General features: G+C 37.4%; 1 protein-coding gene and 2 pseudogenes across 2 annotated transcripts; 1 reads left to right on the forward strand and 2 right to left on the reverse strand.

Moving 5' to 3' along the window:
• Positions 1-97: 97 nt before the first annotated feature.
• LOC139440875 (elongation factor 1-alpha 1 pseudogene) lies at positions 98-8,059 on the reverse strand (annotated as a pseudogene).
• CUTC (cutC copper transporter) lies at positions 7,791-27,782 on the reverse strand. 2 transcript variants are annotated; one of them, XM_024555747.3, is made up of 9 exons: positions 27,595-27,782; positions 24,982-25,053; positions 23,822-23,881; positions 21,118-21,327; positions 20,429-20,464; positions 18,315-18,448; positions 12,451-12,478; positions 9,049-9,154; positions 7,791-8,299 (listed from the first exon to the last, which is right to left on the reverse strand). In XM_024555747.3, the coding sequence occupies exons 1-9, from the start codon at positions 27,653-27,655 to the stop codon at positions 8,185-8,187; spliced, it is 822 nt and encodes a 273-aa protein (XP_024411515.2). In that variant the 5' UTR covers positions 27,656-27,782; the 3' UTR covers positions 7,791-8,184. The 2 variants fall into 2 exon arrangements, with proteins under 2 accessions (XP_024411515.2, XP_045047378.2); XM_045191443.2 differs by lacking the exon at positions 20,429-20,464.
• LOC123479253 (adenylate kinase isoenzyme 6-like) lies at positions 12,977-15,749 on the forward strand (annotated as a pseudogene).
• Positions 27,783-27,821: the final 39 nt, after the last annotated feature.

The raw sequence follows: 27,821 nt of genomic DNA on the forward strand, positions 1-27,821 counted from the left end.
CTTCAAGCAGTGTGGTTCCACTTGCCATCTGTAGGCTGAATTTCCATCCCTTGAACCAAACCACGTTAGCACTTGGCTCCAGCATGTTGCTGCCATTCTAACCAGAACTTGGCACAAATGCTACTGTGTCGGGGTTGTAGCCAGTTTTCTCAGTGTAGGTGCTGACTTCCTTAGCCTTTTCCTCGTATCTCTTCTGGCTGTAAGGCGGCCCAGTGGAATCCATTTTGTTAACACCAACAGTTGGTTGTTTTTACACCCGGTGCGAAAGCCAGAAGGGCATGCTTCCCTGTCTGCCCATTCTTGGGGATGCCTGCTACAAATTCGCCAACACCAGCAGCAACAGTCGGACAGCACAGTCAGCCTGAGATGTGCTTGTAATCAGGTTGTTGCTAAAGTCTCTGCGTCCTGGGACATCAATGATGGTCCCTTAATACTTGCTGGTCTTGAATTTCCACAGGGAGCTATCAATGGTGATACCATGCTCACATCCAGCTTGCAGTTTATCCAAGACCCAGGCACCCTGGAAGGAGCCCTTTCCCATCTCACCAGATTCCTTCGCAACTTTTTTGATTGTTCTTCTGTCAATCCCACTGCATTTGTAGGTCAGATCGCCAGTAGTGGCAGACTTGTCCAAATCTACATGTCCAGTGACGTCCATGTTAATGAGTCCTTTCCTGTCCCATTTCGGCTAATATTTAGTAGCAGTTTTCATGGCACTCGCGTTCTGGTGGCAAACCCGTTTTGAAAATCTCTCCTTTTACTTTTTAATCGGGCCTAGTAATCCATATTCCTATAGCAAAAACTAAAAACTATAAATATGAAGTAATAGTCTATAGCCAGACCACCCTGAACGCACCCGGTCTCGTCTGAAGTAATAAAATAATTACTCCTAATTTCTCCCACCAAAGATAATCTGTTTTTGTACTTCTGAAACAAAAATAATCTTTCCAGAATAGCCAGAGACCAAAAGGTAATTATGTAAAAATAATTAAATTAACACAATTTTAATAATGTTTTTATTTATTGTATGTTGATTCTCCCTTTCATTATTAAAATGTGAAATATAGTGAATTTTTCTGGAAGAATAAACAAATTGCAGAAAATAGATTTAAACAATGAATTCACTGAATTAGACTTAAAACTTCAAAAAAGAGTCAACAACTAAAAGTTTTATGTACTTTAAAAAGAGAGTATATTGAATGCGTTTAAAAATAGTAAAAGTTATCAATGATACAAAATAATTTTCCTTGTACAGTGAAGGAATAAGCTTTTAACTTTTGACAAGCCAGAGAGAATGGGATGAACTGCGCGATGTTCTCTGGACAGCAGCATGTCAGCATAGAGAAAATGAAATGAATTTACATCTTTACTTCACATCATAAAACGTATTCTTGATAGGTCATAAAACAGCAGAAGAAAATGGACTACCATAAAAAGAATGTACTGAAGAAAAAATATTCTTCTGAGTTATGGGGAAAAAAAAAGGCAGGATGACATCAGGAAACAGGAAAATATCTTTTTAAATTTTCTTTACTTTTCAAGATAATTTTATGAAACTTATAAATTCTTACTTCATAAGAATTTTAAAATATTCTTATGAAAGCAAACACACAGAAAATACATCTGACAAAATAACATGGTGGGGGCAATATAAATAATAATTATCGCTGGAAAAACACCTAGCTTTACATAGCTATTTTCGGAGAGCTCCAGAAAAAAATCCTTGGTAGGATTCTGAATGACCCTGTCTGTGTTGTGTTCCCGTCCATGGACTGATCGAATGTGGACAAAAGGATGAGGCATTCTGACTGCCTAGCCTGGGGTAGGTGCTCTCTCCTGTGGGTAGGGAAAATGAAGCTCAGTGACCCACGATCCCACCAGGAAAGTATCATCTTTCAGGGGCCACTGCAGGAAAAAAGAGGCAGACAAAAGCAAAATGTCTTATGTCACCCCAAGAAATTTAATAAAGTCTTGATGTTGACATAATTCCATGTATAAAATATAGACAGATCATTGTTTAGAAGCCCAGTTACTCCTCAGATTAACACTTAAGGAAAAAATACGTCATCCTGGCAGAGTGGCTCAGTGGGTTGGAGCATCATCGTATACAGCGAAAGATTGCAAGTCTGATCCTTCGTAGGGGCACATACCTAAGGTTGCAGGTTCGATCCCCGGTTGAGACACATACAGAAGGCAACTGATGTTTCTCTCTCTCCCCCCTTCCTCTCATTCTAAAAAAATCAATAAACATATCCTTGGGTGAGGATTAAAACATTTTTTTAAATGTCTCCCCTAGGTCCTCAATAAAACACCTATATAAATATTTTATGTAACTGTTTTCTATTACATCTCCAATATAGACCAGTGGCATAATGCCAAGGTAGTTTGATTTAAAAATGATCAAACAAACAAACACACAAAAAAAACCCCTGATTCTTTGAGGGACCAGAGCAATGTAATACACACATACAACTATTTATTATTTTATCCAAGTATAATAATTAGTATCTATACATCATGGGGCAAAAGTAGATTTATAGTTGCATGGAAAATAATACAATAATTAATAAATAATAATATAAGAACAAACTTTCACATACTCACAACTATAAACCTACTTTTGCCCCATCCTGCATAGGAATGGAAGAAATGAATATTCTTCAGGTGTCCTGGTCACAATTCTTGGTTGCAGGGAACGGAAATCCATTCAAATTAGTGTAGCCAATTTATTGAAGCATGTAAACTAAATAGAAAACAAGAAATATTTTGCTTCCATCATTGTCTTCAGTCATGCTATATCAAACCTCTTTCACTGCCCTTGACCCCATCTCAGGCAGATCCTATACTTTTTCGTCTCTTTCAGGTATTAAAAGGTCCAGGCCAATCTAATCTAAAACACATTCATTTTTTTTAAAAGAGCTTTATTGCTATGAATTCCATACAATCCACCAATTTAAAGTGTATAATTCAATGGTTTATAGCATATCCATAGTTGTATAATTTTGGAATATTTTTATCATCCACAAAACAAAGTCACATCTAATTTAAAGCCCCTCCCCTTTCTTGGCTTAGGGAGAAAAGTGTCATTCTTTTCATCATTCCCCCAGTTATTCCAGCCTCTCCCCCCAATCCTTAATTCCAGGATTAGGACAAGGAGGCGAGGACCAAGAGGCAAACATAATTTCACTGAGCTGGTAGGATGGTCAAAGTTTTCCAGTTTACCTGGCATTGAGCACCTTCCCAGGATGTGGGAATTTCAGTGCTAAAGTCAGAAGAGCTCCAGGCAAACTGGATGGTTGGTCGCTCTGAGCTTGGTGCTGTTTGTATTTCACTCTTGCTAACTCTCACACTCCGTTACAGCTCCTTCCCAACTCTTAGCTTTTCTAACGTTGGAGACCTCCAAACTGCAATTTCCTAACCTAGGTTATATGGTCCAGATGACCTCCCCGCCTCTCAAATCCTGTCCTTCAGCAGCGTGGTCTTCCACTGCTAGTAATATTTGTTCCTGGGTCGAGGTGTTAACAAGATAGTTCCCTTATGAGGTTACGTTCCTACTTTTATGACTAGCACATAAACTAGAGGGCAATGTTTTGGCACCATGTGGATATTCAGCTCCTGCCTTTTACCTAATAGTTTTAGCATTGATGGTCTTTGATTACAGAATGCAAAATGGTTATTCTCTAAATCTGAAAGATGAATAATGTTACTATGAACATTCATGTACAAGTTTTTATGGGGGGATATTTTCAATTCTCTTGGGTTTATACATACAAGTGCAATTGCTGGGTCATATGACAACTGTTTAACATTTTCAGAAGCTCCTGGACCATTTTACAAAGCAGCTCCACCATTTACATTCTCACCAGCAGTATATGGAAATTTTAGTTGCTCCACATCCTTGGTATGGTCAGTCTTTCAGGTTATAGTCTCATCCTTGTGGGGATTAAGTGGTATCTCATTGACTTGCATTTCCTAATAACTAACGTTGAGCGTCTTTTCGTGGCCAAATGTATACCTTCTTTGGAGAAACATCTACTTAACTCCTTTGCAATTGAATTGTCTTCTTGTTGTTGAGTTGCAAGTAACCTCCACATATTCTGAATACAAGCCCCCTATCAAATATGCGATTTGCAAATATTTTCTCTAATTTTCTGGCTTGTATTTTCACTTTCTTGATGCTATCCTTTGGAGCATAACTTTTCAATTTTGATGAAGTCCAATTTTTTTCTTTTTTCACTTGTGCTTCAGTGTCATATCTAAAGTTTTATCTAACACAAGGTCACATATTTTACTCCTGTTTTCTTCTGAGTTCTATGTTTTAGCTCTTTTATTTAGGTCTATCATCCATTTGAGTTAATTTTTATACATAACATTAAGCTCCAACTTCATTCTTTTGCATGTGGATGTCCAGTTGTCCCAGAATCATTTGTTAACAATACCATTCTTTGCCCCATGAATTGCCTTGGCATTCTTGTTAGGAAACAACTGACATTAATTGATTGACATAAGAATTATTTCTGGATCCTCAATTCTATTGCACTGAGCTATACATTCATCTTTATGCCACTACAACATTGTCTTCTTTTTCTTTTTTTCTTATTATATTTTTAATTTTTATTGTTATTCAATTACAGTTGAATGCCTTTTCTCCCCATCCCTCCACCCCACCTCAGCTGAACCCACCTCCCTCCCCCACCTCTACCCTCCCCCTTGATTTTGTCCATGTGTCCTTTATAGTAGTTCCTGTAATCCCCTCTTCCCACTGTCCCCACCCCACTCCCCCCTGGCTATTGTTAGATTGTTCTTAACTTCAATGTCTCTGGTTATATTTTGTTTGCTTTTTTCTTCTATTGCTTATGTTCCAGTTAAAGGTGAGATCATATGGTATTTGTCCCTCACCGCCTGGCTTATTTCACTTAGCATAATGCTCTCCAGTTCCATCCATGCTGTTGCAAAGGGTATAAGCTCCTTCTTTCTCTCTGCTGCGTAGAATTCCATTGAACATTGTCTTAATTTCTGTAGTTTTGTAGTCAGTTTTGAAATCACGAAATGTGAGTCCTTCAACTTTGTTCTTCTTTTTCCACATCGTTTGGCTATTCTGGGTCACTTGTATTTCCAGATTATTTTAGATCAGCTTGTCCATTTCTATTTAAAAAGGTAGTTGGGATTTTGATATGGATTGCATTGATTCTGTAGATCAATTGGAGAGTATTGTTATCTGAACAAAACTCTTTCAATCTACAAACATGGGATGTCTACTTATTGTTGTCTTTCAAAATTTCTTTCAGTGATGCTAGTCTTCAGTGTACTGTCTTACACTTCTTCGGTTAAATTTACTCCTAAGTATTTTATCCTTTTGATGCTACTATAAATGGAATTGTTTTCTTAATTGTATTTTAGGATTGCTAATTGCTAGTGTGTAACAATATAATCAATTTTGTATATTCATTTTATAATCTGCAAACTCACTGAACTCATTTATTCATTTTTTTGTGTGTCTGTCTATTCCTTAGGTTTTTCTATGTCTAAGGCCATGTCACCTACAAGTGGAGCATTTTACCTGTTTCTTTCCAATCTGTGTGCTTTTTTCCCCACATTTTTTTTATTGTTGTTTAAGTACAGTTGTCTCCATTCCACCCCCACCCCTCCCCCCAATCCCAGCCATCCCCATCTGTGTGCTTTTTCTGTCTTTTCCTTTCCTAATCCCTTTGGCTAGAACCTCCAGTACAATGTTGAGTACAAGTGGTGAGAGCGGATATCTTGTCTTGCGTCCAATATTTGGGAGAAAGTATTAAGTATGATGTTAGCTGTGTAGGCTTTATTTTTGTTTGTTTGTTTTTGATAGATGCTCTTTATTAGGTCGAGGAAGTTCCTTTCTATTCCAAGTTTGTTGAGTGTTTTTATTATGAAAGGGTTGGATTCTGTCAAATGCTTTTTCTATGTTGAGATGATCATGTGATTTTTATACTTCATCAATAGTGTGTTACACTGATTATTTGATGTTAAACCAGCTTTGCATTACTGGACAGTATAAATACTACGTGGTCACAGTGTATAATTTCTTTAATGCTGCTGGAGTCAGTTTACAGAGCAAAGTGAAGAGTGGATCTGGAGGGGCAAACAGAAGATGTTTAGCATAATTACCAAAGACAGGGCTCTTTTCCCACTGGCATCGTAACCAATGTGAGTATAAAATTTGATGGGTATAATGAGACATATATAAAAATATGAAGACATTGCCCTCTAGCCTCAAAATACTTATAATACTCTTGAGAAGAAACTTATACACATGAAGTAATCAGTAAGTATTTAAAAATATTTAGGTGATATTTTAGATATTTTAAATATTTAGGACTAAGGTGTAGGAAAAATAAAATCAAGGTAGGGATGACCTTACGTTGCTTTTAATTTATACAGAGGAAGGCACAAAGTATTGGTTTCAATACTCAACACCTGGCTCCCTGGGAAGGGCTTTTAAACTATCAAAGACGTACTAGAAAGTTAACCTAGAAGAAAAGAACTAACATTTAATTGGTGCTGACTATGTGCTTTAATATATCATTTAACCAGAAACCATGGTTTAGTTATTATTCCTGATTTACAAATGAGAAAATCAAAGTTCAAGAAATTAAGTTAACTTTCTCATGCTTAAAACCTGGAGCCAGATTATCACAGGTGTGTCTGATTTGCCCAGCACTATCACTCTCTGTACCACATCAAGAAGCATCTTAAAGCAGAAGACTGGAGGTTAGTAGCTTAGAAATCAAACAACGTTAATTTGCTGTTAAACTTTGAGCGATTCTACCACCTCTCAAATCCCTAGCTCATCTGCTTTAATAAAATAGAGATGACAGTGAAATAGAGATGGTCTGACCTTTTCTTTAAAATACAGCGAAGTCTAAGCACACGGGAGGGTTAGGCTGAAATACTGAATGTGAGTATATGTGCACGTGTGTACGATACTTACACCTCTGTCTCTATATTCCAAAGCCAATCGTGAAGACTATTTTTGAAATATTTATTATCTTTAGTAATAGTCTGAGTAAGCAAGAAAAAAACCCACTGAGGTTGATTTTTAAATAGTTTGCCTCTCATTTTTCATAAATTACTTAACAAATATTCTACATTGAAATTGTACCTGAACAAGTGAGGAAAGGAAGTAAGATTTAAAGGTGAGGGAAGGGACACATGTAAATGAAGGCAAGGCTCTTAGTGTGTACATTCGTAAGTACCCAGAGCTTTGCATGCTATTCATAGAGGCTCCATGAACTAGATTCCCAACCAAAGGCAGGCTCTTTATATAAAGCTTCAGTTACTCCCCTAATATAGAAACAACAGTTCTATTATTAGTGTGTTGTTAGTATAAAATGATATCATAAATATCAAAGTGACAGATAAAGCTAGTAATGACCTTCACCATTTGGGACCTGCTCATCATTAGACTACATCCTCCGGATCTGTAGCCTCAACTGAAAGGCTATGGGTCTTTGTAAGCTGCCAGATGAACGTTATGGTTAAGCCATTCTTCTATCTGGAGTCAGAGGTAGAGGTAACCTGGTCAACACAAGAGATAACTTTTGCCTTTTTAAAGTCAGGGAACTTTTACATCCTGCTTACCGAGTCTGGGAATTTTTTTGATGTACCATTTTACTCGGTATCCTTAGCATCTTGTCCAGGGCACCATATCCAATGAATACATAATAAAAAGAGAAAATGGAGGAAAAAACAAAAAAAATCTTCCTTTCATATTGGCAAGACTGTATTCAGGGTAAAAATAAGAGACACTGCCATTAATAGCATGGACATCTTTTATTTTACAAAAAAAATAATGCAAAATACTGCTATGAAATTGAACCTGAAATCACACTCTAAATTCATACCTTGCAGTTGAGTTTTCTCAGTTCATCATTTAAATCCAATGAAAACAGACTAAGCCTCTGTCGACAGAAGAAGCACAGACCAGATTAGCCACGGCGATGAAGATGGGTGGCAAGATCAAGCAAAGGAAGTGATTGTAGCTCTGTTTCAAGTTCTTTTTCTTCTTGGAAACATTCTCCATAGCCACGTGAAACTTAGACTGTGACTGTTCTGGCCAGAGAGGAAGGCTCAAGTTGTGTCACAGAGAACTGTAAACTACTCTTCGGTCTTCATCCTGTGATATCCAGGTCTCTCAGAGAGGTCCAGCTAAAGCAGAATATTGTTTGCTATAGCATTCAAAGTCCTTACTAGAGTCACATCTGTTACCTTTAGAGCATATTCTGAGCTAGAAAGAGAGGCTCCCATGGCAACAGAGGAATTTCTGCAATAGAAACAATAAAGGAACAGATAATTATGTAAGTTGTTAAATAAGCCCTCCTGCTGGCACTTCATTTTATAGGCTATTTCATGGCCTAGAACAAGGGTAAATCAAGGACCCTGGACTGCTACACTTCATAATTTTAATTAATTAATCACTCGAAACATCTAGTAGCCAAATCTACCAAACATTACAATTGATTTTGTATCTAGAAATGTAAGTTCTAAGGCTCTTGCTTCTTTTACATCACATTTCCCCCCAACTTATAAATAATCAACTGCTAACCATTAAATTACAGGAGTCCTCTCAAGTTACATAACCATTTCAATTCCTTAATGGTAATAAAATTTCAAAATTATTGAAAATAGAGCAAGGGTAAGGGAAGACTGAATATTAAAGGTAGGAGGGATAAAAATAACTCTGACTCTCCATCCTCACACCAGTTACTACGTTTACTAAAGGAAAGCACCAGAGGATGAGCACATATACTTATCTAACTCATGTGAAGCTTAGCTGTTAGATTAGTTGACTACTAACTGGTCTAAGCTGGACAATGACTTAAGGATTAAATGGTTCACCTATGTTCAGAAGAGCCTGCTTATTTAGAGCAGGGTAAAAACCACTGCAAGACTTATGTACTAATAATCACAACACTCCATTCATTTATCATGCCATTAACCAAGGTTTTCCTATGTTGGGAAGTAAAGATTAATCTCATCCCTTCTTGTATGTGTCAAAGAATACATTTTTACCGAAACTTCATTCCTGAATCTCTAGCAGACCGAGCAGAACAGTGGAATTCTGTAGCACCCGAACCCTCAAGGATTCTTTGTAGATTTCTGTCTGTTATACCACCCCCTGTTGGAAAAAGTAAATAATACATTAAGTAGAATAGAATTTTGCATACAATTTAATGAATAATAATGACTGCTTGCTCTACCTACTAAGCTAGAATAAAGTTAGAAAAGACAGACTACAGATTCTGAAGAACAACTGATAAGGTCATAGAACGTATGATGGAATCTTCTATGTCCACTGGTTTACATAACAATGTTATATGCTAGTCTTTAAATCTAAGAAGGTTACTCTAGGGCAAGGAAAATCATCAAGCATTCTATCCCTGCTCCCCCTCAATTAAAGAAAAAATCAAATTCAAACAAAGGAAGGATAGATTTGAGAACAGAGCTACAAAAGCACAGCCTCAGAAATGTGTCTGAAACAGAACCTCCAAGATTCTCTCTCTGGACCAGAATTCAAAGACCACACGGATGTCATTGGACATGGGAATAATGCCAAGTGTTATACAGTTTATTCATTATAATATTGATTTTTTGTTTCATTTCCAGAAGAATCTAACTCTCCTTTATTAAAACTGTACATTCAAATACTTTATGATCACTCATTTGTTTTGATGAGCAATCTCTTAAATATTTACACATAAAGAATCATATTCTCAACTGATACCAGATTATAAATATAACATTAGTTTATTCATCTTTATATCTTTATCTCCTAGTACTCAATCAATATTTTTAATGACTGATAAAATATGTACTTTGTATCTCAAGCTGCTCAGGTTGCTGAAGTAACGACTTCACACACTCTTTCAGACTCATAAACTTTATTTTCTTAGTGGTACAGTAACATCACTGAGCCCTAAGAAGTAAAAAGAATACAGACCGAGAAGTCAGATTTAGATTTGAATTCTAGCTTCACCACTTTAACTCTTCACAGCTATATGATCTCAAATAAATTACTTTAAACCACCGAGCCTCAATTTTTTTCACCAATAAAAGAGGGATAATTGCCTACCTCAGAGCTCATTATAAGAATTAAAACACAAACATGTTATTTCCTTCTAACAAATAACAAGATATCTGGCCACTGAAACCATGTTGCTCCAGTTATCGGCAATTTTAGGACATAGATAAAACATTTTCCAAACACAGAATAACACATCTTTACAGTCAGAACCTTAGAGGACAATGAGTTCAATATCCTCTCTTTACAGATGAGGAAACTTGGGCCTACATTTGTTGTAAGCTTCATTATGGAAGTCCCTAGATGCAGGGGTGTCCAACCTTTTGGCGTCTCTGTGCCACACTGGAAGAAGAGTTGTCTTGGGCCACACATTAAATACATTGAGCACATAATCACAAAAAAAATCTCATAATGTTTTAAGTAAGTTTATGATTTTGTGTTGGGCCACATGCACAGCCTTCCTGGACTGCACGCAGCCCACAGGCTGCAGGTTGGACACCCCTGCAGGAAAAGTACTATATTTCACTTATCTTTATATTTCTCAATAATGAATACTCATCAGGCATTCAGTTTCACTGACCTAGGAATTTTTGCTTTTTGGTACTTATTTTTAGGAGATGGTAATAATATATAGATCTATTCTGTGAGTTCCTCAAGTGAAAGGATTACTTCTTACTTATTTCTGTTTTTTCATATCTCCAAAGAACTTGGCATATAATTATCATTTGCTTGGTAAACTTTGTTAAATGGCCACAAATATTTTCATAGACAGCATCTTTTCACCTAGGACTGTTAAGCCTCTTGAGGAAGAAGTTTCTTGTGTAACTGCATCCCAAGTAATGCCTGCACATAGCAGATAACTTAGTAACTATATAATAAGCAAAGGCAATCTTAATAGTAACAATTATCTAAGTCTGGCTAATAGTTATCAAGACTAAATATTTAGTCTTAAGTAGAAACACATTAGACTCAGTTAAGTCTCTTTAACATTCCCTGATTAATTAACAAAGGGTCTCAAATTTGACAGATAACGTATGCTTTCTATCTATCTGCTCATGTTTCAGGGACTTGCCAGAAGGAAAAATTTTCCTAAATTTCTGACACTATCCCTTTACATGGCCTCTTTTTAAAAGTTGGCCTTTCTTTGGCTATCACCATTTTGACCCCTGGTCAGTCTTGGCATCACTGGTGGTGAGACAACCAGACACTACCACCTCCTTCTCATGTGATATAATACGATATACACAGAATCGCCCATGAGGCAGGCTTACCAAAATATTTAACCAGAATCGAATCAAGCCTTATGATCTAGCTACCAGTCTATAGGAAATGCAGAGGCCAAGACATACAAGCTAAACAATATCAAAAGGAAACAATCTACCCAGAAAGTAGGGCATTTTACAGGGTAAATGCCCAAACTTTTTAAATGTCACTTAAAAAAAAACACAAGAAAACGAAAAGGAAAACTTCTATATTAAAAAAAATAGTAAGATAACATCCAAGTACAATATTTATTCTTCGATGGGCTCCTGATTTGAACATATCAGCTATAAAAAACATTCTGGGGGCAACCGGAGAAAGAAGAGTACTGCTGAGTATTAAACAGCATTAGAGAATCAGTGGTTATTCTGATTCACATGATCACCGTCACAGTAAAATGCTCTGATTTTTAAAGATGCGCAAAGACAGAATGTCATGGTACCTTTAAATGAACTTTAAAACACCTCAGGATGATGTTACAAAATGTTAAATCTATGGAATGAATATACGCTATTTTATACTCGTTTATATGTTTGAGAAATTTAATAATAACAAATTAAGACAATCTTTACTTTTGTCTCCCTCTGATTCTAAGTAGCCTCATTTAATTCTTTAAAAATTGTTCCTTTTGCATGAGCCAGTGTGCACTTCACCCATCTCACAGTTGACATCAGGAGCACGTGATCTGACTGTTCTCACTACAAGAAGAACGTGGCAACCAGAGATTTTTAGGACCTGAGTATTGTATTTATCCGGGATATTATTTGCTTACAGCTTGTTAACGACTTGGACATATGGCCCTAGCACAGTGTAGCAGCAAAGGCAGTGTGCCTTCCCAGGGATGGACATCCACATTCACAAAATTCTACACTGTGGGAGAGCAAACATGGAGAAAGCCCAGTCCTAATCTATTTCTTCTCCTGTTTCTCTCTGAGTTTATCCCTTCTAGAATGTTCTCTTTATCTAAAGCTCTAAATTCCAGCAGAGATCTTCCAATCTTAAACATGTTAATCAAATGATATGTTCTTTCTGAACACTATGTACTAATACTTTCTCCCATCCCACCCTGCCTCCTTGCTCTTTCTCCGCAACAGTTCAGTGGTACACTAGTGAACGGATAGATAAATAAATACCTGGCATTACCACAATCCTGTCTTTTGCCTGAAAAAAAAATAAACAAGTAAATTTTAATATCTTTCTCTAAATGAGATAATAAGGCAGTGAGAACAGAAACATAAGTTAAATTTTTAAAATTACTATTAAGTGTTTAATTCTCAATAGATCTCTTCTGTTTCTTTGGGATCTTGGATAAGTAAGATGTTCAACATAGTAACTCTTTCTATCCAGTTGTTTTATTGCATTACATTAAAAATTTGTATTGTTATAGACACAAAGAATAGGAGAATGCAATATAAATACTGAATAATCTCACCACCTTAAGAAAAGCCATTACTGAAAAACAACACTAATCTGAGTTCTTGGTATATGATGGGACAGAAGCAGTTGAACTTAAACAAGATTTCAGCAGTAAAGAAAGAGCATAGCCTTACTGTAAATTATTGGAAAACATCTACTCGCATTTTGTACCTCAACTAAATTCCCTAGCTTCTCATACCAATTAAATAAAACCACAGGTCCATTTAACTAGGATTTAAGGAATAATACTGAACTATATGGATTGATTTAATTTATGATAAATCTGGAAGTATTGAAATTTCCTTACTTTTATTCTAATCTCCATCACATTTCCTAGACAAATTTTGGTGATATATCACTGAAAGTCAAAAGGAAATCACCCCATTATAAATGCATACTTAGTGGAACTACTAGTAGTAGGAATTAGCTACTAGTTAACTACAACTAGTAATTAGCTACAACTAGTAGTTAACCACTAACTAGTTAACTATTAGGAACAGGTAGATACCAGGGACAGGAAAAAAGAGTACATACTATGTCAGGCTTATAATACTTTGCAGAATAAAATCTTTACATTATACATAAATGGAAATTTTTCACACGTGGATTCCCTGAGATGGGTTTTTAACACTGGACCAGCCGATCAGCCAAGCCAACACAATTCCAAGCCATCTGCCCCAACTGTCCAGCCCGTGCATGCACTCGTCCAGCGCTCTAGCCACTCAGGGTTGGGTAGGCAATCTTCTCCTGAGTGCTGCGGGACAACGGGGAAAATTCAGCCAAGAACCGCCCAAAACTTAGTTTCTTTTTCCATAAAACAAGAAATATTCAACTACTATATTCAATAAATATAATTAATGTTGAAAAAATACTTAAATTCTACATCCTGTCCCATCAGGACAGATGAAAAAACCGAAAGATAGGGTCAGTATGGGGAAGACGAATGGGGAGAAGAGAACAGGTCTCATGTCTGGTGTGAGAAGGGGGCAGAAGGGTAAAGAAGAAAGAGGATACAAGGGAACAGAAGAGGACAGAAGCCAAAAGAAGGGAATAAAGTAAAAACTGACTAACACCAGCAATAACAAATGCCAAAAAAAGGAAGAGAAGCAGAAAGTCTCAGAAGCGGTGATAGCATAAAAGCACTGAAAGGGGAAGGGGCTAACGGGAGGGAAGAGTGCGGAGAGAGTCAGGAGGAGAGGGAGAACAGCTTTCTCCTTACTTTTAAGACAAGTTACTTTAATGAGCTGTAAGTAACTAACAGTGTAAAGTTAAGATGAACATTCAATGTGATTGTTCCTTGAGGGATTTTCTGTAGCAAAGCAACAAATTCTAAAGAGCTGGATATACTGCAGAAGCCTATGAAAAGCATTCCAAATTTTTTTAGTTTAAAGAAAGTGAGGGTAAGGAGCCATCGCTGTGAGGACCACGTTGCTTTCGAACACTGGGCTCACTGGTGTACACCAGGTGTTGGAAAAACCACGCGAGGCAAGGAACTTGCATCAAGATCAGGACCGAAATACATTAATGAGGGTGACTGAGCTTGAGAAGGGCAGTTACATGATGGCTATGATGAAGAGTATGATTGTCTCATTTTGGATGAAGACAGAGCAGCTGATGAGTTAGAAAACCAAATGAGTGAAGGCGGAGTTACTGTTCATCACCATGGTTGTGTTTTCTTCCCTGAATGCTGGTTTCCCATAGTTTTTGCGCTGAAAACAGAAAACAGTGTATGTACAAAAGACTTGAAACAAGGGGTTATAAGAAGAAGAAACTAAAAGATAATGTTGAGTGTGAAAGTTTTCAAGTTCTTTATGAAGTATCAGCATCCTACAAGAAAGAAATAGTGCATCAGCTGCCCAGCGATAAACCAGAAGATCTAGAGGGTAATATCACTCAGACACTGATGTGGATTGAGCAGTGGGTCAAGGATCAGAACTCTTGACTTACAAGACTGGCCACTTTAGAATCACTCTTAATATTTCTCTGCCCATGTCACATAAATTGTCCAATTATCAGTAAAAACTTTTATTAAAATTGTGCTGCTGAACTAGTAGGTGGATAGTATAAAGGTTTATGTTTGGGTTTCTTTTTTCTATGAGAAAGCTAAACAATTTCAAGTATAATGAATATAACATTATTGAAGATAGAATAAAAACTGTTATCATTTAATACTTCAATTGCTAAAGAATAAATAAAGCTGACTCTCCCCCAAAAAAGTGAGGGGAAGAAATGATATGTGGGTGCAAAAAGAGAAACAGAAACCAGTAAATGACCTGGAAAGAGTGGTCATAGAAAGAAATGATGGATTGTTACAAAACTGTTTTAGTTGCGTATTACAATACTAAGGTGTAAAAAAAACCCATTCTTTTGTAGAGTATGAGCCAACAACAAATTATATTCTACACTGTGCAAAAACAGAACCCCAAGACTAGTATTTAAGTAACAGGGACTGATAGGAGAACCCAAGAGTTAAAGATTTTAGCTTCAGGCATAGATGATAGCCGTAAATGATGAATGCATGTGGAAAGCTGTTATTCCAGGAACGGAATGCATGGCCTGAATGACTCTAGGAGCTGACAAGCAATTCAGCCTTCATGCCCCAGGGGTTTGCAAGCCATGGAGATGGTACCCACTGTATCCCAGGGAGGGAACTATTGTGATGCAGATAAAGAACTGTTGATCAACAGATGAAGAAGTACCAGGAAAAATCGGTGCTGGCCTGCAACTCATCCAATTACTGTATTTTGCCGTTTTTAACATGCACTTTTTTGTCCAAATTTTTGAAGGAAAAGTAAGGATGCGCATTATACATGGGTGGTGCCTGGAATACCTTGAATCTGTTCTTGTGTTTTGTGATTATTTGTTACATAAAATTTTTTGTACCATATGTTCAAACATAAATGCTAAAATTCCTTTATAATACAAAAACCGAGTACCTAAATATAAATAAATAAATAATTGAATTAAAAAATTAAAGCAAAAGATTTTTTTCCCTGAAAGCTTGGGCCAAAAACGTCAGTGGGCAATATACACAGCAAAATATGGCAAACTTTTTCCTAAACCCCCAACCTACCCTTCTTCTCCTTATAAAAAGGTCAGCTTGAGATGAGATGTTAAGACAGTAATTGAGGGCACATAACCTGCCTCTTCTCAGATCGCCAGCATATGAATAAAGCACCCAGAAAGATTCAATCCTTGTCTCCACTGATTGATTCTGGTAGTGACAGGCAGCTCGAATGTTGACTTTTCTGGTTTCAATAATAATAGTAATAATAATAATAATGCCATATTTAACAGTACTGAAAATTTACTGAGAGTAGATTTCAGGTGTTCTTACTACACACACACACACACACACAGTAACTATATAAATGGATATGACCTTGACTGTAATCACTTTAGTATATATATGTATATCAAAGCATGTTAATATACCTTAAGTTAAACAATTTTTATTTTTTTTTAAAGTTAGTGTATAAGAAAAGTTAACCCAGCTCTTCCTGCCAAGCCATGATTAAACCACAAATCTCTTAAACACACAGAGAGATTTAAAATGCAGTATGTGACTATGGCAATTATTCTCCACTCCATGCTAAGTAACAAAATGGAAACCTGATACATCAATTCCTTTATTTTAAAACCCTGCAGGCTTCCCCAGTACACAAGGGACAAAATACAAACTCTTAAATAGTTTTCAAGACTCTGGACAGTATTCTTCTGTTCACATTCAATAGTATAGTAATTCTTCGGTATCTTAAGTTATGTCCACTTTTGTTTCCTTTTCTTTGCATACACCATTTACCTACATGGAGCATTCCCCCCCTCTCCCTCTCCTACACCCCCTTTTACATGGATAACTCCTCATCATCTTTCAAATGAGTAAGCCCGTACAGTGCAGATGTCTTTTCTTTGGGAAGCTAACTATTGCCAACCCCCACCCCTCCTGTCCCATGTGTCCCCCCAGTACCTTTTTTATAGCACCCCATGAAAATTGCTTGCTCTATGCAAAGTGCCTCTTGTGCCCTAGATTGTAAGGGCAGTGGTTACACACACACACGCACACGCACACACACACCCTCGGTCATCCCATAATACAAATGCCCTGCTCCTACTATATACTTAATAAATATTTGTAAAATCAGTAAGTTCCAGATTAGCAAAGTCATATCAGATCTTTATGTGAAATTTACAAAAATTATTTTTATGATTATAGAAAAGCAAACATAAACAAATGTCCACCCAGTAACACTAAATAATATTATGAATAATACCAGTAGTAGTAATAATAGAAACTAACATGTATTAAGATGTATTATATGTCAAACCCTGCACTATGGCTCTTAGCTTGTCTCTACCATTCCTTAGAGCAACCCTATACAGGAAGAATTAAACTCATCTCAATTTCACACTTGAGGAAACAGAGGTTTATTTATTTTTTTCAACAAATTTTTCTTGCCTTTTTTATTATTTTGGTTATTCACTCTTTTTTTAAGTATATTTTATTGATTATGCTATTACAGTTGTCCCAATTTTTTCCCCCTTTCTCTCCCTCCTCCCTGTAACACCCCCCTCACCCTCCAGCATCTCCCCCACTCCACAGTTCATGTCCATGGGTCGTACATGTAAGTTATTTGGCTTCTCCATTTCCTATACTATTCTTAACCTCCCCCTGACTATTTTGTGCCTACCTATTCTGCTTCTTATTCCCTGCATCTTTTCCCCGCATTGTACCCCTCTCCCTCCACACTGATAACCCTCCAAGTGATCTCCACTTCTGATCATCTGTTCCTGTTCTAGTTGTTTGCTTAGTTTTTGTTTTTGTTTTTTAGGTTCAGTTGTTGATAGTTGTGAGTTTGTTGTCATTTTGCTGTTCATAGTTTTTGATCTTCTATTTCTTAGATAAGTCCTCTCAACAGTTCATATAATAAGGGCAGAGGTTTAAAGGTTAGTCATCTATTCAATACTACACAGCAAATAAATTTCAAACCTGAGTCTCAAATCCAAAACTCTCTCTTCTCAAAGTCCATACTCACTAGCTTAGAATGCCTCTGGACTGATGTCAGAAAAACACAGACACACCCCAGTTACAAAGCCATCTTCCAACTGCTCTACAATGACGCTAACACACCAGGGCGTACAAGAGAAAAATATTATATTTCTTCCTATCTTGATACATAGAAAGAGATGGGAGAAGAATATAGTTTTAGTTTTAGAATTCACCTAAAAATGATAATGATCTCAAATTTTATATGGGATCCCCTAAGTATACATAAACCGCCAGTGAGAAGATGTGGTTTAGAACTATGCAATGCTGATGGCAGAGAAAAAGTAAAATTTGCTCTGGTTACCCAAATTAGATAAGATCCTTAGGCATTGTCTATAATCTGATCTTAAGAGCCTTAGTTACTAAAAACGCTCACATGAAAGAAATAAGAATTACATAGATATATTACTGCATGCTTGCTTTTTCCAAATACTAAACATGAAGTCAGTAATATCCAGTTTCACAACCTAGCTGAACAACAGAATATCAGCAGTAACCACAACAGTCTTAGGAAAGTAAGAAAGAGATTGCGTGTACCTGAGCTATGAGCCGCTTTATTACAGGTAGCCCTTCTAGAGCCGAACTGTCGCATCCACTGGTCAATACTCGTTCAAACCCCAAGGTTAAAAGAGTCTCTAGAGCTGCCATTGGATCGTGAACCATGTCAAAGGCTGAAATAAATAAATTGATTTGCATTCTGAACACACATCACTGACACAGTGCTTTCTAAAATGTAGTATATACACAGTGGTGAGCTGGACTTGGCTTGTGCTGGCTTGCAAAAGCCAATTGTTAAATATTCAGAAATTTTGCAAACATGATCACTAATACATTGGCAGCTTGAAATCACTGAAGGTGAGAGTATTTAAACCACAACAATCAACAAATGCCACTAATTGGGGCTCTTTTTTCCCCAAGAGCCAGTACACCAGCACACCACAATCTGCACCCCACTGGTGGTGTGCATGATCACTTAGGTGGTACACATTTGAATAGATGCATTTATTAAATGAAGTGCAGATGGATGAAAAGTTTCCAGTTTTCATTAATTATAAAGATTTCTCTTTAAAATAAATTTGTTTAGAATTTACTTTAAGAAAATTGTTAAGTAAATTTGCACAGGTAGCACTCAGGTACAATAAAAATGTAACTGTGATAGGCAAGTGACTCAAAATTGGTGGAGTCTACCGTAAGGCTCAGACAAACAGAGCATGTAGAATTAAACATTACTCACCGGTTCTAGAGAAAGGCCTTGGTTCACATACTATCTCATTTAAATACATGAGTGAACCCAGGCCAACATAAAATTTTGAGAACATGAAAATATTTTTGTTGAACTCACTGAATAATTTAATAAACTTATACAAAATAAGTTAGTGTCTGCAGGTGTGACTAAAAAGTCAGTTTTGTGATTGCAAAAGAAAAGAACAGAAATTTGGAATGATTTTCTTAGTTTTAGAACAAAAAAAATACATTCGATATGATGGGTTTATTTTGAATTACTTAGCATGTCAAATTTTAAACCGTGTTTTTCAGATGTTTATTCATTAAAATTACTCATCATATTTCAAAAAAAAATTTTGACTAGCCTCAAGGTTCTGACTTTTAAGCAGTCTAACGTCTTTTAGTTACTGTTAGTTAATGAGAAGCGCTGCTACATAGCAAGTCAAGAAAACAGTTTTCTGGTGGTATTACTCACTTAAAGAAAAACAGGGTAATAAATGCTTTGTCTCTAGTTTATATAAATGGATGCAAGTGCTGGTCTCTACTCTTATCCTAATCTCTGAATCCTTACTCAAGGGTCAGAAAAATATTCAAGTTTCTCAAGCATACTATCAAATCAAAAGAAAAACTGACTAAGACTTCCTTCTTTTCTTGTGCAATAGCAGTGCCCTCTGAAGGCAAAACTGATGCTTGTTCCTTCATTTTACCAATATTTGGAGAGTGTATGGAAATTATAACTATCTGATTTATAGACAGGAAGTATTTTCATATGAAGTTAGATTCACTTCAGAAATTACTCTGATGAAGATAAGCTATCAGTAATGTAAAGCGACTCTGTGCACTATAGTGAACATCTACCTGCTCACTGACTGCCCGGCATCTGTATCTTCTTTTTTCCTTCCTAACAGAATGCAATTCTTCTTCAGATACCCACCCCTCTCTGCCCATGAATCATATATTCTTCTGGGAAAGCTGACCTCACTCCTAGCTCCAGGAATGGTCTTGTTTAGCTTAAGCCAGGCAGTAAATTTCTTTCCACCGGCCACAGTAAATTTATTCCTTTGGGGGTTGCGTATGACCTAAGGCAACCTAATAAAAACGAGTTTCAGGATTCTTGCTTGGAATACTGTGACAAGTACATACACTTGCAGGCAATGCTTTCTCTCTCCCTCTATAATACCCCTGCACCACAACCATCTATTTTTCACCACTGTATATTTTGAACAACTTTTCACAACTAAGGCTTCATATATTCTAGAAGTTGTGCATTTCTAAATTTACAACTGTTAGTCCCAAGATCAGTATAAAGAAACAAATTGGTAACACCGTAACACTATAGAATTTTGTTCCAAAAAAAGGTTGTGGCATTTGGTGAAATCAGATAAGTGACACTATTCAATAGAACTTCTAAAATGGAAATGACTCACCTCGGTGGAAAGTGACTGGCAGAGGACGGCACAGAGCTACAAAAGAAAGTCACAGGACAACATGAACGAAGAGATCATCATTGACTGCTATATACAGAATTCTCCATGTTAGATGGGACTCATGTATCTTCCTATCCCAAGTGAACCGAAATAATAATAAAATGGCAGCTCTCCAAATTCAAAAGTCCTATGTTTCCATTAATCTAATTATTACATTTTAAAAACTGATCACCCTCTCCTTAGAGGCACCAAATTAAAGTTATAAAATCTGGCAACTATAAGGGAAGCGTTCATTATATTTATTACTCACTCTTCTGAGAATCTTCAATACTTTGACCTAGTAATACAGATAGGTTACCTCTGTCCTCTCCACATCTCCCCATCCTCACCAAATGCAATAGCTTTGGTGGGTTTTGGTGCAATAATTAAAGGAATCAAGGTAAACTTTCCTTTAACAGTTCAGGAATAGTAGTAGCAAAACCCAATGTACAGCAACTGAAAAGAGTCAGGAAGGCTATGCCACACACACCCTCTGCCCAAACATCTCAGTAACTACTGCGTATTAAAGGGGACTCTACGTGCCTGCAGATGTGACTGAAAAGTTAGTTTTGTGATTGTGGTTTTCTATATCAGGAACATTAAATGCAATCATCATTCGAAGCTGTTTGGTCTCAGATACAAATTCTTACCCACAAGGGTCGTGCACAGTTCTTTATCAACGTGTCCATCTTCAGTCAGTGCCCCAAATACCAAACCATCAGCGCCATAAAGCTTGGCAAGACGAATGTCAGCCTTCATCACCTCAACTTCACGATCTGAATATAAAAAGTCACCTCCGCGTGGCCGAATCATCACAAAAACTGGGATCTGGACACATTGCTTCACTACTTGAAGGACACCTACAGGAACGGGAATCAGACTAATTAGAATGCAAATGCGCGCTAAAAGCTCAAGGAAGTCAATAAAATATTATTGGTCTTTTACGTATGCTCTTACGATAGTATCACTTCTATAAGAAAAGGAAGAATTGACTGAGGAAACCAGAGAAAAGTGGACCTAAAAGGAAAGAGGATACTGAGAAGAAAAAAGTAGACACAGAACAAGCTAACTAAAAAATCAAAGGTAAAAAAAAGAGCAACTTAGAAAATAGAAAGAAGTTACTGCCTTTTAAAAGCACTTGTCAGTTGACTCATCAAAAATCCTTTCACTGGAATGTAACGTCTGAAAACGTAATAACCACCAGCCTCAGTGTTCTGCCAGTGTGCTCCCTAGGATTCGGTCTCTCCTTTTAACTGGTGACAGCTCTATTTAAAACCTCCTATGGAGATGGTCACCACACAGTGTTAAAATTTATGATCCTTTAATGGACAAAGACATTTTAGCAAAACCCTTTTTTAAAGAGATATGTAAAAGGGAACAAAATTCTACTTATTTGTGACTTTATGCAGAGATCTATGAACAAAAGTACCTAAGTATGACACGATTCAGAACTCTTCAATAGTTACGATTTCTGGCAAGCACCATTAGCGTTTACCCAATATGAATTTACTTCTTTCTCTTTGCTAAAAGAACCCCAAGTTTGCATGGGATGTCAATATGCCCAACACCAAGCACTGACTCATGATTGCTGTTGCAAAAAACTGACTGCGGTTGAATTTACAGATGTGTTCCAGAGATTTCATTAGATGGCTATGGAATACCCTCTTTCAGTGAGACCTCAAAGGGCTATTGCATATATATTTATAGTAAAAATTGCTATCATCAACCTCAAAGTAACATATGTCTTGTATTCAATAAAAAATCATTAGGCAGGAAAATGAGATGCATCATGAGATGATAAATGAACCAAACAAAACCAACCTAGAACTGATACAGATGTTAGAATTAGCAGCCAAGTCACTAGACAAGCTAATATTTATTCCATTTGTTCAAGAAAGTTAACAAGGTACATGGGAGATATAACAACAGACTCAAACTTCTAGAGATGAAAACTATGTGTGAGATGAAAAGCACACGAGGTGGGATTAACAGCGATTAGACATTGCAGAGAAAAGATTAGTAAACTTGAAATCAAAGCAGTAGGATCTATAATGAAACACAAAGAAAAAGGAGACTTAAAAAAAAAAAGAGTAGTTCATCAGTGAATTGTAGAAAAAATATAATCAGATATTCAATTGAAAATATTTAGTTGTAAGGATAATTGAATTATCTAACTGAATAACTTCAATTGAAGTCTCTGAAGGAGGGAGTAGAGGACATTGAATGCTGAAAACTTTCCAAATGTGATAAAAAATATAAATGCACAGGTGTAAAAAACATGAAGAAAACTACATTCAGGTACATCATATCAAGAATAAAGAACAAGCCAAAAATAAAGAACCACCACCAAAAAACCTTAAAAGAAACCAGAGAAAAGAGACACATTACACAGGAAAGAACACAGGTATGGATGACAGCAGATTTCTTATCAGAGACAACACAAGCAGGGAGAGAAGAAGTATCTTTAAAGTACTGAGAGAAAAAAACTGTCAACCTAGAATTCTACTCTCAGCAAAAATACCTTTTAAAAAATAAGAAAAGATGTTTTCAGACATTTGAAAACTGAAAGAATTCATCACCAGCACACTTGTATTATAAAAAATGATAGAAGAATTACTTCAGGTAGAAGGAAAATAAAACCAGATGGAAACAGAGATCTATACAAAGAAATTAAGAGCACCAGAAGTGGTAACTATGTATGCATAAATGTGATTGTTCTCTTATTATTTCAGACTCTTTAAACAAACACCACAGCTGTGAAATCTGTTGTGAACCTCATGGGCAAGTTAAACAAGCGTGGAGCGATCAGCCAGACTTGACGTGCAACTTGAAGACATAGAAAGTGGCGGACTAACTGCTCCCAGCCTGTCATGCTGGTTTCATTGCACTGACAACATCAGCAGGAGGGAAAATCCTGGGATTCCTTTTCCAGGGATGTAATACATATGTGCAAATAAAATGCCTCAGTGGAAATAACGACAAACAACATAGTGTGGAGTTTTTAACAAAATGTAGAAGTAAAACGTAAGACACCACCACAAAGACCAGAAGGGGAAAAATGAAGACAAAAGTTAATACACTGAGGATGCCAAAATGGAAAGATGGAATCCATTACATCACAGCAACTGAAGCAATATTAAGAGCAATTACCTATCTCTCAACTTTTTGATGTATAAGGAAAAAAAATCAACTCAATCACATCTTTGATAGACAAGCTTATTCACAACCACAAGCATTTCTGATGCTATGGATACAATATCCATAGCATAGTTAATGTGATAGAAACGTCAGTAAAGGATTCCAATGAAACAGATGATCAACTGTCTCTTGGCAATCCAAAAAACGGTTATTTACCCATGCTGGGTGTGGTTCCTCCTTCCAATAAACCTGAACATAATTCAATCCGACCAGCACCTGTGATTAAAAAAAAAAAGCATTGCTCAGCTCAGAAAAGTTTTTTAGATGAAGAATTTTTAAACATGTGTAATTCACATACCATAAAATGCACTCATTTAAAGTGTTTAATTCAATGGTTTTTAGTATATTCACAGAGCTCTGCAGCCATTTCCACAACGAACTTTAGAACATTTTCAGCAACCCCCCTAGAAAACCTGGCATCCTTCAGGCAGTCACTTCCCCGCCCCCATGTTCGCAAGCCCTAGGCAACGACTAATCTATTTTCCGTCTCCATAAATTTGCCTATTCTGGACACTTCATATAAGTGGAATCATACAATATATATTTTTTACTGTTTTTGTCCCACTTAGGATAATCTTTTAAGATTCATCTATGATGGAGCATGTATTAGTACTTCATTGTTTTTTATTGCCAAACTAAGAATGGTACTTACATTTTTAAAGAATTATTTTCAAGATGCAACAAAGACCAAATGTGGCCAGGAAAGTTGAAAATATATTGTATATTATGTTGCCCTTTATAAAAAAGTTTGCTGATACCCCCAATATGGATGAAAGATTGGTCATGTACAGAAAAGGAGTGAAAATAAGTAATGGGTACATGGGGACTTGTTATACTATTCTATTTTTGTATATGTTTGAATTTTTCCATAATAAAAAGTTAAAAATTTTTCTGATCCTGAGATGGTGGGAATCTCTATTAGAGCAGGTTCCTATTAAAGCAGGTTCAGTACAAAAGTAACCTTGACGTAAAAATAATGTTAAAAAGAAAGATAAGATAGAAGCCCTAATAATAAAAATCTCTAAAATCATCTTTAAATCAATGGTTTCAAAAACATTAAATCTTTACTAAGTTCAATAAAAATACGAAGTTGGTGAGTAAGCACTATTGTGGACACTGACTCAAAATGTGACCTACTAGGGCAGTAAGACTAGAAGATCATAATTCCCAAGTAGGTTTCCTAGTTGGCTGGTTCTCTTTAACAGGATTACTAGGATCCTTCCAAATTACAAAGGCTTGCAAGATCAGTTCACAGGACTCATTTTCAGACTCTTAAAAGGACTATAAACTGTCATTCGTCCTCTAATTTCTCTTACCTCCTCTTTCTGCATTTATAGCTGATTCCACTGAATCAACACACACTTCCATGAGAAATCCATTGGCTGTTCCTAAAATACAAGAAAAACAATGCAATGCCATAATAGGACTATTCATCCAGACTGATCTATCACTAACATTTTATATTTTGCTGCCAAAATCCAAATGTCCAATAATAGGAAAGTAGATAAGTACACTAGGGCTCGTGAATGCAATAAAATAACACAATAATTATAAAACTGATGTCTGTGGCTATGAAATAAGAACACAGACATATGTATAAGAAATTATACTGAGAAAAATATACACTGAATGCCAAGTTAATCTTCCTAAAACACAGACCGCATCATCACATTCCAGGTCAAGATTCTTTCAATGCTTCTCAATGAATGCCTGCAGACTACATTTGAACTTCCTTATGAGCAATGTATGCGAGCTGGGATGAACGTCAAATCCTGGCCCTCAACCACACCCTTGTTTGATTCTAGACAAATTACTTAGCCTAAATTTCTTATAAAACAGAGTGGGTTTTAGTACCTACCTCAGAGTAGTAAGTTATATGTTCTCTATATAACTCTTTATAAGTTATATGTTCTTTAAAACACTACTTGTATCTATTCAAAATACGAATTATTTTCTAGCTATTATTTTTATTTCTGCAGATAAGTGTCTGATCACTCCTACCTGTTTTAAAGTTCTCAAGTAAAGCCTTTATGTGAGATCTTTATCACCCACAGCAAAGCACAGTGTCTACTACCATGGTATACAATAGTCAGGCAAAGATTTATTAAAGAGTGAATAATTACAAATTCATAAAACATTTTTTAAAGGATTTTATTTATTTATTTTCAGAGAGAGGGGAAAGGAGGGAGAAAGACAGGGAGAGAAACATCAGTTGGTTGCCTCTAGCACAGCCCCAAAGGGGAACCTGGCCAGCAACCCAGATATGCGCCCTGACAGGGAATCCAACCAGCAACCTCTTGGTTCACAGGCTGGCACTCAATCCACTGCAGCCACGGCAGCCAGGGCAGCCAGGGCAGCCAGGGCTTAAAAAAGATTTTTCAATGCATACTTAATGTAATAATACCCACAAGAATGGTTACCACATACTGATGATTTACAACTAGGTGCTGGGATTTGGAATGCTTTTATTCTCTTCTTTTTAACTTTCCTGCATTGCTTGATTTTTTTTCCTACCCAATACTGCTTTTATTGTTTTTTAAAAAGCAATCTTTAATTTGAAAAACGAAAATCTATCACCTGCTAATGTCAAGTTGCGACTGCCTCATTTATTTAAGAGAAGACTATCAGCCTCAAACTGTGAAAGAGTTAAGTGCCACCCTATGCTCTTAGCCAACAGGGCTGCATTACTTCCATGAGCTTCCTGACAGCCTCCCACGCCCTGGACAGCACTGCAGCGGGAGACCCTTTGCCTCTCGTGCAAGAAAGCGCCTGGGACAGCAGAGAGTGGGGATGCACACAAAAGAGAAGGCAGAGTAAGGCAATTGTCCTAAGAAACAAAGTTATTTGTAGGAAACCAAGACAAAGATACTTCTTTGATGCAGCAGTTCTAAAGTAGGGTAGGTCAGTTAGCTCTGGGGCCCTCAGGAAGCTTAGGGTTGTCTAAGATCCTTTCAGTCTGTGCACTGAAAATTTCCATAATGACGTTAAAACTTTATTTCCCTTTTTCACTGTCATTATTTCAAAACAAGTGGAGTTCTGAGTAGGCCGCCTGACACGTCAGATTGAATGCAGAAGCAGGTGTAAGAAAACAGGTATGAGAATTCCATTAAGCCAGACAGTAAAGAGATCCACAAAAATACAAAACATTGGCACTGCACTATTTCATTTATGAAATTATTTTTCATAAAAAATGTTACTTGAGTTAACATGTAATGGGTTTATTGTGGTCATTTTCTAGTTAACAAATATTTTTAAATTTTGTTTTAATTTCGAATACAGTCAGTATCCATAGATTTAACCTGTATAAACAAAAGGTCTTTGAGGTTCTCAATTTTTAGGGGTGTAAAGGGCTCCTCAGATCAAAAAGTTTGAGGACCACTGGTTCACGGAGGAGGGATCTGCCAAATCCCTAGCACCTGCCACGCCACCCTCCCCCGGCGTGACAGGAAGAACTCGGGACTTGGGGCAGCCACAAGCTTTGCCACTCGTAGCTGCGTGTGTTTGGGAACAGTCCCCGTCGCTGTTGCAGCTACAGGTTATGGAGCGGTCACCACAGGTTAGGCAGGCACTGTGCTCCGCACTCGACATTTAACTATCACAGCGATGCCGTGAAGAGAGGACAGGGATCCCCGTGTCGCGACGGGAAACGCGAGGCTGAGAGAAGTTAACCAACTAGAACACGGCTGCACGACGCTACACGGCGGCGCCGGGATTCCAACCCACACGTCTGGCTCCAGAGCAGGGCCACTCTCGCTACACGCCCCTGCGCAGGCCACCCGCTCCCACGCGTTTAAAGCCGGAAGGACAGAACGTGTCGCGCAGGGAGTTCCCAGGGAAATCGCGATTAATCCACGGGTCAGAACCCTCGCCGGCCCGCCCCTGGGGGCTGGTGGCCGACCGCCCCTTCCCCTCTCCGCCCTCTGCCGCACCAGCCTTCCCGGACGGCGTCCGCGCCAGTTTCTGCTCCGAGAAGGACCCCTGCCTCTTCATCCTCCAGGCGCTCCCCGCACGCGCGTCTTCGGTTTCCACCGAGAGTCCGGGTTCCGGCGCGCGCGACCAGAGAAGCTCGTTCTCACTGCTGCGCGCGCCCCCGCGCACCCCGACGGGCACTCCCCAGCAGCCCAGGCGAAAACCGCGTCGCCAGCGCAGGCGCAGT

The sequence above is a fragment of the Desmodus rotundus genome, chromosome 4, assembly GCF_022682495.2.
Source record: "Desmodus rotundus isolate HL8 chromosome 4, HLdesRot8A.1, whole genome shotgun sequence".
Taxonomy (NCBI): domain Eukaryota; kingdom Metazoa; phylum Chordata; class Mammalia; order Chiroptera; family Phyllostomidae; genus Desmodus; species Desmodus rotundus.